Source organism: Siniperca chuatsi, linkage group LG13, assembly GCF_020085105.1.
Source record: "Siniperca chuatsi isolate FFG_IHB_CAS linkage group LG13, ASM2008510v1, whole genome shotgun sequence".
NCBI classification, from domain to species: Eukaryota; Metazoa; Chordata; class Actinopteri; order Centrarchiformes; family Sinipercidae; genus Siniperca; species Siniperca chuatsi.
In genome coordinates this window covers 20,038,292-20,058,627 of record NC_058054.1, presented here as the reverse complement: position 1 = coordinate 20,058,627, position 20,336 = coordinate 20,038,292, and the positions used below count along the sequence as shown (strand labels likewise).

The 20,336-nt window shown below is 38.0% G+C and overlaps 3 protein-coding genes across 3 annotated transcripts; 2 read left to right on the top strand and 1 right to left on the bottom strand.

The window, feature by feature from the left end:
- Window positions 1-368: 368 nt before the first annotated feature.
- Window positions 369-1,567, bottom strand: setd9 (SET domain containing 9). Its single transcript, XM_044218217.1, has one exon. It carries the CDS (start codon window positions 1,424-1,426, stop codon window positions 554-556), a length of 873 nt encoding a protein of 290 aa, XP_044074152.1. The 5' UTR covers window positions 1,427-1,567; the 3' UTR covers window positions 369-553.
- Window positions 1,568-1,650: 83 nt separating this feature from the next.
- Window positions 1,651-5,057, top strand: dcun1d1 (DCN1, defective in cullin neddylation 1, domain containing 1 (S. cerevisiae)). Its single transcript, XM_044218218.1, has 7 exons — window positions 1,651-1,772; window positions 2,487-2,700; window positions 2,897-3,065; window positions 3,727-3,857; window positions 3,936-4,018; window positions 4,123-4,219; window positions 4,429-5,057. Exons 1-7 carry the CDS (start codon window positions 1,770-1,772, stop codon window positions 4,503-4,505), a joined length of 774 nt encoding a protein of 257 aa, XP_044074153.1. The 5' UTR covers window positions 1,651-1,769; the 3' UTR covers window positions 4,506-5,057.
- An 817-nt stretch (window positions 5,058-5,874) lies between these two features.
- ccdc39 (coiled-coil domain containing 39) lies at window positions 5,875-19,096 on the top strand. Its single transcript, XM_044218215.1, has 23 exons — window positions 5,875-6,140; window positions 7,066-7,185; window positions 7,315-7,461; window positions 7,551-7,709; window positions 7,814-7,906; window positions 8,267-8,395; window positions 8,525-8,716; window positions 8,936-9,039; window positions 9,125-9,257; window positions 10,746-10,940; window positions 11,061-11,225; window positions 11,316-11,453; window positions 12,670-12,878; window positions 13,075-13,198; window positions 13,320-13,479; window positions 13,646-13,752; window positions 15,360-15,500; window positions 15,744-15,923; window positions 16,110-16,198; window positions 16,547-17,700; window positions 17,851-17,952; window positions 18,044-18,120; window positions 18,330-19,096. The coding sequence occupies exons 1-20, from the start codon at window positions 6,042-6,044 to the stop codon at window positions 16,716-16,718; spliced, it is 2,856 nt and encodes a 951-aa protein (XP_044074150.1). The 5' UTR covers window positions 5,875-6,041; the 3' UTR covers window positions 16,719-17,700; window positions 17,851-17,952; window positions 18,044-18,120; window positions 18,330-19,096.
- The last annotated feature ends 1,240 nt before the right edge of the window (window positions 19,097-20,336 follow it).

Here is a 20,336-nt window from a genome sequence, read left to right as displayed (position 1 = left end):
ACAGCATGCTTCTTACACATTAATACATCAGTAATAACAATCCAATAATAGAAAATATGAATTTGATTTAATAAATAACACTCTAAAAAGGGGTATTCTGCATAATGTATATTTTAATTTTGGATACTTAAGTACATTTTGCTAATAACAGTTTTGTATTTTTACTTATGTGACATTTTGAATGCAGAACCTTTACTTGTAATGGGGTACTTTTGAATTGCAGTATTGCTACTTTTACTTCAGGTCTGGAACACGCAGATCCTTTGTGGCCTGTTTCCCTGGCCCAATTAATCTGGGACCTTTCTGTATATATCCTTGAACACTGTCAAATAAGAGCAGTTTTGTTTCTTGCATATAACAATCAACCATACAGGACATGTTTTGCCTTTATTCCAGTGCAATGCTGAGTGTACAAAGAGAGATGTTTTTGAAAATAAGTTTTTCCTTTGAAAGATATGATAATGATAATATTGTTTGAATTTGAAAAATGTACATTTTCCTCTGTTCTGACACCAAAGCAGAACGGTGGAGTGTATTTTGACTAATTAAGTAATTAATGCACAATGGTGTAGTAGTTGGAGAAGAGTTCTTCCCCTGCTGTAATGTCTCTGAGTGATACAAGGACCACACAGCGCAGAGGTCTCCGTGTGTCCTGGCTGTAGTTGACATTAGGCAGATACTGGCGGAGTTCGATGGGAAACTTGTCCGGCACGTCATATTCCTGGTAGCACACATTAGCAGGCCACTCGTTGGAGCAGTTGTTCACGTACTGACCCACAGCAAGTGGGTTTTGTGGACTGGCTGTCAGCCAGCTGGTGTCACTCATCATGAAAGGCCCTATTCTGTCCCTGCCACTGCATGACTTGAACACCATTTTGGAGATGCCTTTGTCATTTCCATCAATCAAGACACCATCAATACACCTGAATACAAAAGGATTTCTGATGGACTGTAGGAGAATTGGCTCATAGGCTTGATAGACTGTGCCAGGGTACATGGCCACTGTAGCTCCTTTGGGCACAAATCCTTTGGTGATAAACACTCCAGTTCCTGCAAAGGGCAAAGTGCTAGGCTTCCGGTCAATACAGAATCCGAGAGACTGTAACATGGCATCATCTCCACACACTGCATTTCCTCCACACTGGTGTTCTTCACTTGTTACCTGTCTGAGAAAGTGAGTTTGAGCTGCTCGGAGCTGCCCATGATTAGCCCCATGACTCCTGAGCAGGACTCTGAAGAGCTGCAGCAGGCTCTGTGAAACCTCGTCATCTGGGACCAGTTTGTCTTTCGAGGGCTCCGTCACATTCCGCAGAGTTTTCTCATTTTTAGACAGGTTCAGTACAACCCAAGGCACAAACCTGTGTCTGTACGATTTCCATTTGTTCTGAAATCTTTTCAGAGCAGTTCTAAACATCCAGAGCGACATCTGATAGACATGGAGGATCGAGCGAATTCAGGAGTCACTTCCGACAAGTTGCTCCAAAATAAAAAGGACACTTATTGATATTACCAAATTCGTATCAGAACTCTCAAACTTTGACAAAAGGTTTTTTTTAACTTTATGATAAATGGGTATAATGTGTTAGGTGATGAACAGAAAATCGAATAATTTAACACTGTAGGATATGGCATAATGGAGGAGCGACTCATTTTGTAATTTTATTTTTAGTAGTGATGCTTCAACCGGAAGAACTTTGTACGCGACTTGTAAAAACTTTACGTGCATTAGCCAGCTGGATGGGAGGAAAGGGAGTCGGGCAAAGACAAACATGGTAAGAAATTACTCTTTTTATTCTGGTGCCGTGATGCAAACATAAACAGTGCTCGCACCTATGAACTATTACTTTGGTGTGATTAATATAGTCAAGAAGCAACTCTAATGACCTCGTATTCCCTTTATATTATGAAAACAAACGTAGCTCTCAACGTTAGCATTAGCTAAATAGCTCACCGTGAGACTAGCCAGCTCGCTTAGTTAGCTAGCTAAGCTTGCTAGCCTTTAAACCAACTGACAAATAAAAATAGCTAGCTACACACACTACAGCAGCGTAAGCTATGAATTGTTGTCGACGGGATTTTATGACTAGTTTGTTTGTTTAATGTTACATCAGAAATGTAAAGATACTAGCCAGCAGACAATCAACACATTGCAAGTCGCTCACTGCTGTCAGGATAGCATATAATTGCTAGTTCTATTATTATTGTTGTTATTTAACGTTAGATGTGATTAACCATGGTTCAGTGTTTATGTAGCTAACAACTAGCCTACCCGTCGTGGTTATTATATGAATATTTGGATTGTTTTGGATTGAGAGTCCTGCAGTGATATGCAGATTGTTGTTGAAAAATTCAGTTTTTGACAACTGATAAATATAGTTATTGCATTACAGAAATAATGTGCTTGATTTTGCTATTGCTGTTTTTTCTTTACATTAGCCTAATCGCGCATTATTGCAGTAACAGGTGTTTTGTATGTCTTTGTGCAGAACAAGCTGAAGTCCTCACAAAAGGATAAAGTTCGTCAGTTCATAATTTTCACACAATCCAATGAGAAGACTGCACTGACCTGCCTGTCACAGAATGACTGGAAACTAGATGTTGCCACTGACAAGTTTTTCCAAAATCCAGAGCTCTATGTTACAAATCTAAAAGGGGCCTTAGACAAGAAGAAACTTGAGCAGCTGTACAACAGATACAGAGGTATGGAAAGCCATTTAAATGTATGAGAATAAAACACCACTATAATACTCAATGCAATTTTCTGCGTGTTAGAGATTTTATAGACCGTAGAGGAATTAGTCACACAGTGTGTCACTGAAAATATTGAGTGATATTTATTGAAAACTGGCTGGGAATTTATATTTTATCAAATCACTCTTCACACTCTTTTCCTTAGATCCTCATGATGACAACAAGATCGGCATTGACGGGATCCAGCAGTTCTGTGACGACCTGGGTCTGGACCCAGCCAGTATAAGTGTCCTCCTCATAGCCTGGAAGTTCAGGGCAGCAACACAGTGCGAGTTCTCAAAACAGGAGTTCATGGACGGCATGGCAGAACAGGGGTGAGAATGTATTTTCAGATGGTACAAACAATCCTGAAACTCCTCCTCTGTTCTCTGTGAAGTGGACATTAACATTATAAACTCACAGAGCTACTATATGGGCTACCATATATCAAATGTTGATTTAATTTAACTAAGAATTGCTGAAAAAAGTCTTTTCTGAGAGCCATAAAAGGATTGTGGTACATACATCTAAAATTCGCTTCAACTGTGTGACTAAAATTGGAAGACTTCACATGTATCAATTTAACAGCGCTCTTATTTGGGTTGTTTTCTTGAGTACTGACTTGATTGTGTTAATATGGCATCAATGCAGCATTTGCAAACATAGTTACTTAAATAGCATCCCCTTTACACATATATAGATCCATTCAAACGTGTAAACAATATAGACAGAAAGTTTATTTGAGAGCTGAAATATTCTATGTACACATGGTGTGCTGCAAAAATTGCTTATCAGCGTAGAGGTTTCATTCTTTGTTTGAAAGAAGTCAAATATATTCCAATTAGTTAATTTTCTGTTTGACAAACTTACTGTTATACAGTTCTGTACACATGCATCTTATTAGTTGCTTAGTTTTACAACAAGCAAAGATGAATGTAATTCACTGTAAAAACATGTCTCTTTGTCCAGCAAAAAGTCTGCTTTGTGTTTCCCCAGGTGTGACAGCATAGAGAAGCTAAAAGCTCAGCTGCCAAAGATGGAGCAAGAGTTAAAGGACCAAGGGAAATTTAAGGACTTTTACCAATTTACATTTAATTTTGCAAAGAATCCTGGCCAGAAAGGTTTGGGTAAGAATCATTTAGTGCTCATCATATTAACTGTTTGTTTGTTGAATGTGTATCGACCTATTTCAGGTTTTCTTACAGATTTAGAAATGGCAATTGCATATTGGAATTTAGTACTGGCTGGAAGATTCAAGTTCCTGGACTTGTGGAACAAATTTTTAGTTGTAAGTTGATAATCACACTCAAGATTACTCTAAAAATGCAAATATTATTACTTCTCATTGTGTTGCTTTAACTTTTTTTTTTTTGTTGTTCAACTTATTTGCAGGAGCACCACAAAAGATCAATTCCTAAGGACACTTGGAACCTCTTACTAGACTTCAGCACAATGATCACAGATGACATGTCGAATTATGATGAGGAAGGTTTGTACAGTGTTTACACTCAGCTGAAAGTGAACCCATTTGTCACTCTGTGCTTGCAAGTGTCTATGACCTGTAATTGTTCCCTCACATCCTATTAGATTAAGTGCCTCTGCCCTGCTTCACACAGGCTTAGTATGGTTTTACATTACTAAAATATCAGTTATCCATGATCATGTCTTCACCCATAGTTTTGTTTGTTCGTTCAATAGGAGCATGGCCCGTCCTTATTGACGACTTTGTGGAGTTTGCACGGCCACACATCGGGACCAAAAGCACAGCAGTTTAAGGGCTGCTCTCACTGAAGGAACATCCATGTGAGGTTTCTACAAAACAGAGCGCAGTGAACGGAGGACAAGGGGGCCGCACTGAGCTGAGAACTATGTTGCCTTTTCAACCCTCAGGACTGAAATATTTTACACAGCAGAGACTTTATATATGTTTGTGTGTATTTACATATATAAAAAAGGCATATCTCTTTGTTGGTCAACTTGTGGTGGTTTGGAACTTTTATCTAAAGTATTGGGCTTTTTGTGTGCGCTCAAGCCAACTAGAGAGGACTGACCATCTTGGCCCATATGGTTGGGCTTCACTCAAAAGCAGGTAGATAAACACACTTTTGAATTGTAATCTAAACACGAGGGTTTGCGAGGGAATGTCCTTTAAATATTGAATTTTAAAACTCTTGAGTGCATTCCTGATTTTGTTTTTGTTTTATGATACATTTGTGCGACAAGTCAGTATAAAACATTGATTGTAATTTTTTAAGCATAATGTTGTTTGTTTAAACACAAATGTATAAAGATAAAATAAATGTTTCAATTTGGTATCTTTAAAGCTGCCAGGCCTCTGTGCGTTTCTGTGTTTAAAAAAAAAAAAAATAGATAAAGGTTAATAGAAGTCACTCAGTAAACCCTGGTTGGTGAACACGGTAGGTTATAATTTAGAAAACATTCTTCAGATTTATTAGAGAAGTCATACAGGCCATGAGTTCTCTAATAAATCTGAAGAATGTTTTGAGTTAAATTAGGTCAAATGCCATCAGAAATGGAAGATGTCTTTGTTCCTCTCACTGCAGTATGAATGCTGTTAATGATTTAGTAGAGCTCATGGTTTATAACTGAATTATAAACTGTAACTGAATTCTGACACTGAATGTGGACACAGGCTTTACATACAAAACCAAAGAAGTACCTTATAAGATAATACACACATTGTATATCCTTTAAAGGATACACTAATATTATAGTTGATCATTCAACAATATTGACAGGGAAATAATCAAGATTTGTTATTTAAAAGTCTGATAAGGATATCGGATGTGTGGTTTGGGTATGTCAAATTAATTCTCATGGAAATGATCTTTAAAATATAAATAATACATAATTGATGATGCTTTTAGGGAGTTACCATATGCGTAAATTGAGATGGGGTAGTGACTTGTACTCTTCTCAGCATACATAGCCCTCTTTAAAACTGCCTGTCTGATACATTTTGAGTTCCCTCTGAGTATTGTCTATGTTGTAAAGGCCAATAACTTAAAAAGACGTCAAGTATAGTGGAAAGGACAATACCTGAGGTACCGTGCTGCAGCATTCTTTGTAGCCTCGCGCTGCCACCTTGTGGTGACAACATTTAAAGGCACGTGCGGTTGCTAAGGGCGACTGACAACAGACAGCGGTTGCAACAGTTACAGCAAACTGGAGAAAGAAACAACTGATCGCGGCAGTTGATTATAACGTAGCGGAAACAATTCTTACTTTGAATTATTCTTGACTTTTGAATTGTCGTTCTTTGTAGAGACTTAGTCAATCAGTGCAGGAAAATGTCGTGCGTTCTTAATAGAGTTTTATCTGAGATAGGCTGGGATGAGCACTTTGCTATCCCCGAACCCAACGCTGAAAACAAGGCTTTGATAGAAGAGGTGAGTGTGGGAAAGTTATATTTATTTATGACCCCACGATTAAAATGGTTTATTTTAGTGAGTGATACCGCTGTGTAATTAACGTCAACCTAACGTGGTCAAGCTAAGCTAGTTGGATGTTTGAAATCTAGACTCTAAGACTCAAACCTAACGGAAGTTTCCTTAGGGACCAACAAAAATTACATTACATACATTAAATTATAATAAATTAGGAGGTTTCAGTCTCTCTAAGCAACTGGCTAGTTACCAAAATGAATAGCTGCTGGGTTAGCCACATAACCACACTATATATTAAATGGTGTTTATTTGACTAAAATAATTCCATGAAATGTTTTTTTTTTTGTGAGACCTAAGGACTAATAATTAATGATACCAAGTTATTGCTAATAACTATATGACCACATAAGGAAAGGTTGACATAGGAAAGTTTTTTGTTAGAAATAAATGGAACATAATGCAACATTGTTAAGAAATTAACAAATCATGTAACTCAGGGACTCCTAAAAGCAGAAAACTGCCAGATATCCTCAGCTTTTAAATGTGTGGAAATTTGCTCTGTGATTCCTGTATTACAAAATGTTTACATATTTGTACAAGTGTACCTACTGAATGTATACATATTTTCTTAATTATTAGGTTATTTTCTCTATATTTCTGGCAGACATGTTTCACAGCTGGTTTGTATTGAATTAATGACGTGGTCAGTGATTCCTGATTGAACTTTTGTATAAAGTTGGATTTTTTTAGTTAAAAAATATGTAATTTATAGATTCCAAGTCATGTGGCACACTATCAAGATCTCTTACCACATAGGCTCACATGAGCTTCATCAGTTACTATTATATAATGCTCACAAGAACAAACATGCTGCAGATTGTATGTCATAAATGTTATAGTTTTAATCTGATGACTTCCTCAACAACAGATTCGTAAAAAAGAGACGGAGGTGGTGCAACTGGAAAACACACTTGAGAGAAACAAGGATCAAAGGCAGTTAATGACTGAATTCCTCAAAAATGCTAAACAAGAGCTGGAAAATAATGAGGTAGGTATATCAGAATACACTGTTTATTATTATGTATCAGACAGGAGTACGTCTCTTCTGGTAAATGGGTTACAGTCACAATGTCAGCTGTGTTGTTAATTTCTCATTTTGATTTTTCTGCATGTATAGGCTCTGTGCAAGGCAAAGGACAGAGAAGAAGAGTTGGAGAAACACCTCACAGCCCTCGCAGAAAGGGAGACAGGTCGCCTGGCACAGGAGACTGCTAAGATGGAGAATGACCATAGATCTTTAGCAGAGAGGAGGAACATGCTAGAGGTCTGTACCATCCACAACATATATACTTTAAATATAGAACAAGCTGTTGAAGCCAAAATGTGATACTTAACATTTGTCCATATCCTCAGAACCATATCTTCAAGGCCAAACAGAAGCTAGAGGAGTTTAGGAACCAGATGAACTGGGACCAGCAGACCATGGATGCCTTTTTAGAGGAGTCAGCATGCAAAGATGAGGACACAATGGCCATCATCAAGTACGCCCAGCAAGATGAGCAGAGGATCAAGGTAAAGAGAAATATGCATCAACAGGCTGTACATCTATTCTGTTATCAGCAGCAGTTACATACAAACATCCTGAGCTAACAGCTTTATAATCTCTCCTGATGTAGTCACTCACTCTGGCTATAGAGAAGAAGACACAGGAGGCCAATGGAAAGCGCAAAGCACTTGACAAAGAATTGACTGAGACTACATCTGCACAGGTACTGTAAAAGAAAACACTACATTCTCACTGTATGTATGGTGGATGTTTGCCTCAGCGAAGAAAGTATATATGACAAACTAGCGTCACAATCTGGTCCCATGCATTCGTCTGTACATCATTCACGATGCCATTGGCACCTGGCAGATAGTTGTTTAGGAAGAACACATTTTGGTTTGGTCAAAACATTTGACTTTGTAATTTTTATGTCCCAGATAATGTAAGACGACACTTAATTGCTTAAATATAAATGAGGATTTACATCATGTTGTTCTTGAATATCACTCCCATGGGAAAATGCTTGAAATCTTTAAGCCACAGACTGTCACGAGAATATGTTTTTCTTCTGTTTTCCTAACAGATTGCTTTGGATAAAACTACAGAAAACTTGCAGAAGGCCCACCTGGAGACACAGCAGCTCCTCCACCAGTGGGAAAACACAATCAAGCAGATGAAGCAACGAGACGCTGAGATGCAGCAGTGTGCGTTGGTAAAAGACATGCTGACTCAAACTGAAGCATACTGAACAATAAAAGCCAACAAAATGTGAATGCACACTGAACAGGTAGACTTGAGTAACACATGTTTGTGTTCCTGTCTTGTTCCTTCATCCAACCAGCAACTTGCCCAAGCCAACCAGAACATCAGGGAGAGGAATGCCACCATTACAGAGAGGGAGCACTTGCTGGATACTCAGAGGAACAACAACAAGGAAACTGAGAGGAAGATAACCATAGCCAACCGACAGGCTGCAAAGCTGCGGCAGGATTTGAAGGAGCAGGAGAATAACTGCAGCAGGCTGCAGGATGAGGTCTGCTTCTCAAAGCAGCTCAACATAAAAGCTTTTGAACTACCGTTGGCTAAACGTTTGTCACTAGAAAATTGTGTCATATATATAATATAAACATTTTCAGTTGATGGCATAACTGAATGTGTGCTCAACGAATCTTGCAATTTTATCAGAAACCTCATCTGTAATCCAGCTTCATATTTGTAAGAGTGAGCGAATTGATTCTCATGTGTCTTGCAGCTGAATAGTTGCAAAGGTACACGGGACAGAGCAACCTCTGATGTGGAGTCTGTGACGTCCCACATATCCAGAATGAAGAAAGATATCCAAGATAACAATGACAAGTCAGTGAAATCTTACAACATGTGTTGCTAAATGACAACTCTAGCTTTAGTACACAAGCTTTGTCTGTATATGTGTGTGCTGTAGACTCAAGGAGGCCAGGGCCTACAATGTTGCGCTGGAAGAGAAGCTGAAAGGCGTGACTCAGACTGCCCTTAGTGAGGAGGAGAGAGCTGCACAGATGGACCAGTTCCTCAAAGATGAGGAACTGGCAATCAAGGTAAGCAGCCTGACAATCATGAACCATAAACTGTTAATTTGCTATGGTGGCAATTGGAAGAGAACTGTTGTTGAACACATAACTTTTTTTCAGTTCTTCATCTCAGCACACTCTTTAATTTTTATTTTTGCTGATAGCTTTTGGACACAATCACAATATCAATATCATCAAAAATACTGTACATTGGTGTTGCCATGAATTTAGAGCTGCACTAGGCAACATGGGCTCAATGATCTCAAACAGCAACAAAGAGGAGCATAAAAACTCAGAAATAAATGACCTTCAAATCAGTGAACCTACAAAAACAAATTTAAGTAAATAGTGTCTCTCTAGGGTGTCTTAATTGTGGGGGTGGAACTCCTTCCTGATTCATGCTCATAGAAATTAAAATGTTAACCATAAAGGGCTCACCTACTGCATATTTCAAACTGAATATATTCTTTGAATTGTACCTGATATGGTAATCAGAATCAGAAATACTTTATTGATCCATGAGGGGAAACTCTTTTGTTGCAGCAGCTCACTATCACGTCAGTGCACACAGGAATAGAAGTACTGAGCGCAAAATATAATACACTATAATACAGGTCAGAAAATAAATTAAGTACCAAGTGGGTATAAGTATAAAATAAGTGTGAACATCATGCATTGTAAAGACATACAAACTTTAAGGGCACATTAGAGGTGTGGTGTAATTATAGAGATGAAATAGAGTCAAAACCACCAGTTTTTGAACCCAAAGCAGAACTGACTGCTGTAGGTATTGGTTTCAAGGGCATCATTTCCACTGTGAATTGGGGGAGGGGGCGTGTCCCCCCCCTCCCTTTACTTGTTAATATTTCTCTGAACAATGTCCGCTTACAGTCCAGTCGCCATAATCCAGATGAGAGAAGCTCTGATTTGTTAAAAATGTTAATACATTAATCTAGGTTGCCTTCATTTATTACCCTTTGCCCACAGCAAGCTTAATGTGCAGCAGTCTGTGCTTTGTAAATTCTTTTTGCCCTGGGATTTGCCTCTCAGGCCACATACAGGGCTCCATACCCTGTGAGTGGAGGAGGTTTGTTAGGGCTGTATGTGGCCTCACAGGAAGAGCTACAGAAACTATACAAACAAACAAAAAATATTTAATTTATATTTAGACTTACTATTCTCCTAAAAAACACTAGCATTGAACATCAATCAAAGATGAGACAGTAAAGGACACCAGCGCTCTTTGCTAAAAAGATGCAAATACAACATATAGTGCTAGAATTTCAAATTTCTTTGTTGGACTACAATTATTATGGAAAGCACTAACTAATTTAATCACTATAGATCATTTCATCATGCTAGGCTGATATAAAACTATATAAATGCAGGAAATAGCAGGATTTTTTAGAAATCAGTATTACTTATGACAAGGCATTTTTTAGTGTGCTCAAAATGATACAGCTTTGTGCTGTAATACTACTGTGTAACCCTGTTTTGGCCTGTGCTTTGCTATAGGAGTTGGATGTCCAGCTCCGTGACTGCAGGGAGGAACTTTTTTGCCGTAAAGAGCACTTGCAGGCCCTCAAGACAAAGGAGAAGGATTCTATCGCCCAGGTTTCGAGGAATAAATCCACCATCACCAGCCTGGACAGCCAGCTCATAAAACTGGAGAAGGAAATGATAAGACAGCAGATGACCATGAGTGAACAGGTACACACACAAATGTGACCTTCTACAATCACACTAAACAGCATTCCCTAGTCTGGTGCTAGACTCTGCAATACCAATACACATATTCAGATTTTCCTTTCACTTTGCTGCATTGTGTAGGACTCCCAGATCGTCTACCTGGATAGAAAACTGGCACGGCTACAAGGCGACATTCACTCAAATGAACAACAAATGCTAGACATTAAGATCGCTGAGCTGACCAAAGCTTTAGAGGAGAAGAAGAAGACAGCCAACATGCTTACCAACACGCTCAAGGAGTCTGAGGTCAGTCTGATTGTTTGTTACCGTACTGCATTTTTCACACACTGAACCAGTGAAATAATTCCATCTGACATGTGTCTTTGTCCCTGGTAGGATGATATTCGCTATTTGAGGAAAGAGATGGAGAAGTCAGGAGCTCAAAAGAGAGATATGACCGACAAGGTAGAGGAGCTCATGCTACTCTGTAACACCAATGAAAAGGAGCTGAAGAGACTCAGGCTCAGGAAACAGGTAACTAACTGATGTCATAACAGGTATCATGAAATCCCTTGAGTCACTAAGTTTGATTCAAGGTCATATCTCAGTTTGAAAGGTCATCCTCCATATTTCTGAAATAATTATTTGATTGACAAAACGATTTGAGGGCTATTTTTATTAATTACAGTATGCCATTAATCAAGTAAGATTACAACATTTAATGGTTACAGCTTCTCAACTGTGAAAATCGTTTATTTTTCTTTGTTTCATATCATTGTAAATTGAATTGTTTTCTGTATTTTGGTCAGACAAAATAAGTAATAATAATTTTATTTCAAGATCCCGTTTTGGAATCTGGCAACTTTTGACGGAGATACAGTACATATGGCTGCAACTAACAGTTATTTTCATTATGAATTATTCTTTTATTTTTTTGACAAATCAGCTAAGCGTTTAGCCTGTAGAATGCCAGAAAATAGTGAAAACTGTGCCGTCACAGTTTCCCAGAGCCCAAGGTGACCTAACCAATAGTCCAACAGCCAAAGATATTCAATTTACAAACATAAAAGAGCAAAAATCCTCACATTCGAGAAGCTGGAACCAGCAAAAGTTTGGCATTTTTAGGCACGCTAGCGGCGTGTCTCTAGGGATGGCAATGTCAGTCAATTGGTCGGCCCACCCTTTGGTCCAGATTGAAATTGATTCCATTTGTCGACCACTTACCAGACTCCAGGAATTTACTTCTCCCAGCCAAGAAATAGTCCAGCACATAAACCGCTGTAAAAGTTGCATTGTACGGTTAAGCTAATGACTAAGCTAAGCTAACAGGCTGCTGGCTTCATATTTACTGTACAGACATGAGAGTGGTATCGAACTATCTATCTTTCGACAAAAAAGCCAATAAGCGTTTTCTCCAAGTTGGTGAATTATTCCTTTAAACAATTAATCGATGATTAAAGTTCATTTTCAGTTTCCTGATATCAATTAATGGAGTATTCATTTTAGCATGAGAGATACATTAACTATTCTTTTTACATTTTATAGAACAAAATAATAATTAATTATTAGATAATTTTTTCTAAATATTCGCCAGTTGCAACTAATTCTCACTATTAGGAAGTTAATGCAAGCTCTCCAGCAATCAACCACAGATGTCAGGTGTATCTGTAGATACCACAGTGGATTTGTTTTTTGCCACCTTCTACAATGACATGAAAGTTAAAAGATGACCTCACATGTTCCTCATCAGGACAACATGGTGGAGCACAACATAATGAAGATAGAGGTCAAGCGTATGAGGGATCTGCTGTACAACAAGGCGGACAGCATGCTGTCCTTGGAGAAGAGAAAGCTGGAGCTGCAGAAAGCCATGAAGGAGAGGGAGGAGGAGATCAAGGTCTACAGAGAAATGCTCGGCCAGCAGCTCAAGATCAGTGAGCAGGAGAGACAGAGGCTCAGGTAAAAACCCCAGCTGTGACCCCAAATATCACTTTGCTCTTTGTTCATCCTTTGCTCATCTAGCTGACTATTGTCTATACGGTCAAATAGATAAAACTTGTTCTCAGTTATGTTTCAACATTAGGGTCTATACTGAACTACATAAGAATTTTTACAAAAAGAAGATCACTTAATGTAGCAATTGTTTCCTTCTTAGTATTGAACTGAATGAGAAACTGTCCAAGATCGACATGATGAAGAAACGCTTTGAGGTCGTGACGCTTTCAATAGCAGCTCCTCAGGGGGAAGAGGAAAAATCACAGGCTTACTACATCACGAAGGTAAGAGGTCTTTAAACACACCATCGTGTTACAAACAGAGTCTGTTGAAGCTGAACAAGGTTGGATTTGTTCCTGCAGAGCACACCAGTGCTCTGAACCACTGCTGTGTGCTTTTCATCAGGCTGCACAAGAGAAAGAGGAGCTCAAGCGGAATGGAGACAGTCTGGATGCTAAAATCCGCAAGATGGAGCTGGAAAATAGAGCTCTGGACAACACCATTCAGTTGTTCAACAAAAGCAACTCAGCTTTTCGCAAATCTCTCAACAAGGCAAATGAATCCAGTACGTATGAACAGGTATATTGAATGTAACTAAACCAGCAACTCGACAGCAACACTCTTATCAGGGATCATCAGCAGGAAGTTATGTGATTTATGTATGTTTTTTCTCAACATCAATTGAGCAGCTATCAGTGATCACAAAGTAATTTAGACTGTTTTTGTTTTAGGTCCAGAGTACCAGGAAAAGCTGAAGCTAGAAGAGCAGTTGAAGGTGGCCGAGGAGACGCTAAGGTATAAGAAAAGACAGATCCAAGAGCTCCAGCAGGACTTACAGGTTAGTCCTATTTATAGCCAATGTCAAGCAGAATACTTAGTCCCTGATTACTAAATACCTCATCCTAAATCTGTAACATATCCCATTACAATACTCACAGAAGTAACTTATTTGTGTTACATTTGAATACATCGTCCATATGTCAGCCTACATTTTAAACATGCTAAACTCTATTGTCAAACTATTTTTATGTCACATTTGTTGCCCATTCCTCTTTTATTACTAGTATGATAGTCAGACCTTCTGATGCTCATAATAGTCAATAAGGTCAAAGTCAATAATAAAGTTAAAATTTCCCTGTTTATGTCCACAACCGGAATTTAAAGCTACTGACTGACCACTAAAAATGTGTGAACATCCCATTTTATCCTGGATTGGGTTGCCCCAGCTATCTGTAAATCCATCACTAAGTTTGTGTGTAAAGTCTTTCTTAAATTCTTACTAACTGCTAGCTAGTTTTGAACTAGTGATTTACTAAAACTTAAGAAATGTCTTAGCTGGAAAAGACTTTAATCATGTGCAAATTGGTTGCTAGGAAACATTTGTACTTTGTGCTGTCCAATCAAAAGCAATCAACTATGTAAACAGGAAGTCACTGCAGCATCACAAGCTGTAACATAACTTCCAAAATAACAATTTCAGGGAGTCAAACAATATTTTAAACTTAAGTTGAAAACTTAAGTTTTATTTATACATGCGTACATGGAGAAATATGTGTGTTTCAGAGTTAGAAACTTCATGCATTTTAGATTGAGTTGGAAATATCTGACTGTGCTAACCTAACTGATGTTATTTCATTATTCAGTCTAACGGTGTTGGCTTAACATTTTATAATTTTAGGTATATTGTGTTATTTTTGTGAAATGTAATTTAGAAACGTCTCCAGTTTACATCATTATTGAACAGCATTTTAATCAAGGATCAGGTCAGATGTGTTGACTTTATCCCACTTCCTCTTTCACTCAAATTAGGTTATACTAGCAAGCTAACGTTAGCTTTGTCAGTTGGTTCAGTTAGCTAGGTAACAGTTACACAGTAGTTACTGGGTGTAAATATTTAGTGACAACTTATCTCTTTGTACAAACTATTTTGTCTCCACTTACTAAACACTTACGTTATAGCTAGGTTATAGCTAGGCTAAGTTTGAACTTCAATCCAATCAGATAAAAAACAGGGGGGAAACTGCATCAAAAGTATAATAAATCTTCACAGCTCACAAAATGTATTCTTGAACATTTTATATGATTTTAGGCATAAAAATTCAGTCCAGTCAAAGCTAGACTGAATAATTAAAAATAATCCTTTTTATTTATTGTATTTTAAACATTTTTATTTTATTACAACCAAACCCAGTTGACAGCATGAATTATTTTGTTTCTTAAGGGCTATTAATACTGTACCACATGAAATAGTGTTATACTGTACTGTGAAATACTGAAATACTTTCTTTCATTATATACTCTACATTTATTTTGATTTTTCCTTGTTTTCCTTGTTAAAGCGTTCAGTCTTCATTCTTCGCATGAATCTCTGTGTATGTGCTTGCCTTTACACCTTTCTTTTGTGTGCTTGTGTGTGTGTGTTTGTGTACCGCCCTCCATTTCCAGGACATGAACAATACCTTGGAGAGTCTGCTGCAAGAAGAGCAGGTGGAGACAGATAAGATTGCGCACAAACAGTCATTCATCAGTAAACTGAACAAAGAAATCACTTCCCAGCACGAGAAAATTCACAGAGCCACAAAGCAGGTTTGACGTGTACCTGTACCAGTTTTTCTAATCACATTTAACATCTTTCACCATTGCTACAATAATTTATTTTTAACGTAAATTGCTTGGAAATCAACCTGATTTGTTTTGTCTTTTTTGACACAACCCAGTGTACACTGTGTACAATCTGCACTGTGAGTGAATAATAAAGGAGGAAAGGAAACATTTATTATCAGTTACCATAATCATATTTTAATTTTGTATTGTCCTGCTGTTTGCTAGTGCTCTAAACTGACCAAAGAGATCCGCTCAGCAAAAAACACCAAGGCTGAGACTTTTGAGGAGAAGGACATTAAGCTGAGGGAGTTGAAAGAATTCAACAAGTCTGTCAACAAGATGCTGAACGAGGCCATGGTGGATAAACCTGACCTCAGATCAGTGTTGGAGAAATACTTCCTGCAGGTATAAAACAATAAACACTGCATTTTTTTAATATTCGGAGGATTCATTTAAGCATTAAGTCATGACAGGCTGTGCTTACTGTCATTTTTGGAGTCATTTACGAGGATTAAGTTAAAATATGAATGATTTGCAGTGGCAAAAACAGGTTTCCTCAACTGTCATGTTTTTTTCTGCTGTTTCTCTCAGGCCAATCTGTCTCTTCCATCTCCATCTTCCACTCCTACCAGCCATCGGAGCTCCAAGACAAACTCTGCCCGCAGCTCCGCCTCTCTCAGGTCAGACTTCTTGATAAAAACTCTTCTCCAGAGAAGGTGATAGTAGAGGTTACAGAAATAGTGTGGGCTTGTTGTCAGATGGTCATCGATTTGAACTATTGGACTGATCATAAAACTGTGCATGAGAAAAATGATTGAATACTGCTCCTGTGTCAATGGATAATAACCAGTCAGCCGTGGATGCTCCACACTAGCTAAGATATTCACTTGTCTTTATCTGTATAAATAAAATGTTAAAAGATTAAAAGATACCATTCAAGATTCTGTCTACTTTTTTCATGCAGAAGATTTTAGTATGCTGCTCTTCCTCTGAATCTCTATGGTGTTGGTCTCCTTCTGTACTGTTAGGTCTCCTGCGTCCTCAGCCAGCAGCAGCCCCAGGGCCTCTGCACTTCACTCCCCCGTACTGAAGACTGTGGAACTGGGCTTGGATCTGACTGCGACCTCCCCTCCTCTCACCACCTCCAAGCGATCCAGCTCTGCGAGCAGCAGCAGCAGCAGAAAGCTAAAGAGCCCGTAGTGTGCTGTTCCTCTGTCTAATGGCTGATTGTCATTCTTTATTTACTGATGTGGAGAAAGAACAATACAACACCTCTGCCAACAAGAGAAAGAGGATTATAGTTACTTGTAGTAAATTATAGTTGCACAGAATAACTCGATGGATACAATTTTGAAATGTGTTTTCAAAGTTGTAAAAAGAGGTTCAGGATAGTTTGTGTGTGTCATAGTGAGTGTCATTCTGTATTTTGCAGTTAACTTAGTGTATTCTTAAATGTGTTATTTGTAGACTTAGTTCATTTCTTTGTAGTTATTATATTTATTCATTCAACTGTAATGTAGCCTAAAGGAAGACTATCACAAAAATTACATTATCCCAAAATGAGTGGATAGACAGACTTAAGCTTGACAAAAATCTAAACAGAACTTTTTTTCCCCTTTTAATTTGAAAAAAGAAACATGATGATGATTTTTTCTGTCCTGTTCTTGTTTTTAAGGGGCAGGGCTCTTAAAAATGTAACTGACTCAAAGACAACTCAATAAAAAGTAGCAGAAAATTCTCGTTGTCACAGTTTGTTTTTGGTTGTTTTAAGCTAAACTAAAACTTCATTTAATAGCAAAAATCTCACTCTTAACCTTTCTTGAGATGGATGATCTTTGGATTTGGAATTTACATCCTTAGAAATCGCATGTTTGACAGACTGGTGACTGGTGACATGCCTCCTCATATTTCATTGAACAGTATGGGCTTTGTTTTGATCACCTGCTTGAGTCACTCCGGCCCAGAAAATTCTTCGAGGAACTTGTGAATTGTTGTTCACTGCTCCACCCCCTGAGTAAGGATGTCACTTCCAGGCACAAAACAAAAGAAGCCAGAGGCTTCGTGAGAGCAAAGGGAACACTTTCTCACTACAGATTTCACTCTTTTTTTTTGGAATACAGCTTCAACATGCTGCTGCTGATCCTATTTGCTGGATGTTTGGCCTCGTGTGCTGCACAGACAAGTGAGTACACTGACAGAAGTCATTGGAAAATTTAAAGGAGATCCTTTTTAATATGTAAACTGTAAGTAAATGTATTGAGCTCAGGTTTGTAGGAAGAAGTTCAACTGTCTAGATTTAAAATGTGGTCTAATTTATTTAATATTTTCCCAGCTTCCTCCTCTGCCATGGAGATGTCAACCATGACATCTACTCCCTTTACACAACCAGTCCAGGCAACGCCAGTCCTGCCAACATCTCTTTCAACAGACAATGGTAAGTGCATTTTAAGCTTGCAGAATATAATTCAAAGTCTTAACATGATATTAATGATTTTTGGTTTCCTCTTACTGTATATGCCCCACAGTTGTGGCAATCCTTCTGACAGCTGTCCAGTCCTATCGGGAGCTAAATGAAACGACAGTTGCTCCAGTCGTGAACCAGGTGACTCACTAAACTTGTGTACAAATTTACATTCATGTCCTTACATGGTTTAAAATCCAATCCTGTCTTTTATTTCTGATAAAACGTTCATAAAACCAATTCGGTATTGATTGTACTCTCTGTAATCCGCGCAGTACACAATCTGATAACATGCTGTAATGACTGACGGACCTGAATATCATGAGTTTAAAATGATTTGTGTCTTTCAGCTCTACAGCATTATCCAGCAGCTTCAACCAGATCTGAACTTCAGACTAACAGTGAAGAACATCACCAGAGTCTGAAACCTCAACTCACAACTTTCTATGTGTTTGGTCACTAGACTTGAAAAAAATGATACTTTATTAATACTTTATTAATTGACTAAATTAAATTGAGCAAAAGGTCCCCAATTAGGTCTAAAATGATAAAGGTACAGTTACTGCATTTGCTTTGATCCATCAAAGAATAGGCTACATACAAATGAATAATGCTTCATGGTGTCAAGTTTGAAGTATCAGAAGTTTAATCAAGATGTTTCAGACAACACTCACACATTTCCTGTAATCATGCTTACTGAAATTAACCCTAAACCCCACTGTGATGTACTGGAGGGAGCTGTTGTCAGTTGGTTGTGTGTTTACTAGATTTCCAATGAAAGCTGAGGTACATCGCAGTGAAAACTGTGAGACGTGGCAGTTAATAATCCAAATGACACAAAGGTTATGCACCCTTTTACATGCAATATTTTTCTGTTTTAAAATGCACAAATGTAAAGAAATGTTTCAGTTTCAGTTTCCTCTTAAATTTCACAGAATTAACTTTTGTCCATCTTGTAAAAAATACATTGCAGTCAATCAGAAATACATAAAAATATAAATGCTGTATTTCCAGCAATGATATATTTAATTGTCCATTTTCACCAAAGACACATGATTACTGAGTTGTTGTAAAATTCAATAAAAGTGCATGGAAGAAATAAATTAGTAGCCTCATGCTCAGACTGAATTGTCGTTTCATTTCACTTCTACTGTTGGAATCACTGGACAATTTGGAGATGTGGGCAGCGATTCAGAGGTGTTAAACCAGGCTAATAAATCAGCTGGAAGATGCAGAAAAACCATGTAAGATAAACAACAGTAGTTTCGCTCTCCAGAAACATAACTTTTGTCTTTTAGTGTTTGTTTTTTTGTATTTAGTCAACTTTGTCTTTCTTTTAATTTATTGAGGGCCAATAACTAATTCTGCTCACATTCGGCATCAGTCTCAATAAACCCACAAGAAAACAACACAATAATGTTCCTGTTCAGTTACAAAAATGTTCTAAAAAGGGTTAAATGTTGCGTTTTTACTTAAAGGAGACAGACTCCATATCAAAGTTTTGAACTATTCTAAATCCAGCTCTGACAGAACTGACAAACTAAAAGTTGTTGTTAGTGACAATACAACCTGTTTCGGTGGCAGGACTGCAGCCTAAAGCAGAGTCTGGGATACTCAGAAAAAAACTGTCACAGCCTGTGAACAAAAGAGAAAAGCAAGATAATGTTACACATGACAAGTTGGACAATGAGGAAGACTTAAAAATAAAACCAGAGTCAAATTCTCCATCATCTGTGCTGAAATATCAGCAGAACTGTGTGATAAGAAAAGAAAACAGGCTGCGTGTTTGTGTGTGTTGCTTATTTAAGTAAATATTCTAAGTAAAAAATGGTGTCAGTAAAAATTTATAATGGGACTTGAAGAAGTCAAGTTTAAAAAGCAGAACATTTGTTTTGTCTACAAAGACAGTTACATGAATGTTATTATCAACGTGGTAATTCTATAAAAAAAAGTTAAGAATTACGAAGGAATTTCAAAAGAATGTTAAACTGTTTGTTGATGTCAATATAAATGTCCTCGCTGCAGTTCCTCTTTCAGCCAGTAAGCGGCAACATTGGCCTGCAGCCCTCCTCCAACACAGCTGCTCTTTGTTTTAACCATTACACCTCTCAGTCTGTTCATGGCACAGGATACAAACTAGTCTTTTCTGTGGGCACAGTCACGGTAGCGTGTCATGCTCCTTGACAAATGCTGTTCGAGCTAAGCTGAATCAGTATCATGGTATTTAAAACAACAACGAAAGCTGACTGTAGTCAGCGTGAGAACAAATGATGTCCAGCGTGCTGTCAGTGCTGCTGCTCTTTGAAGACATTGCTCCTCTGTTAGACCTTGTTGCTGTCACCAGTGGAAAGAGGTTC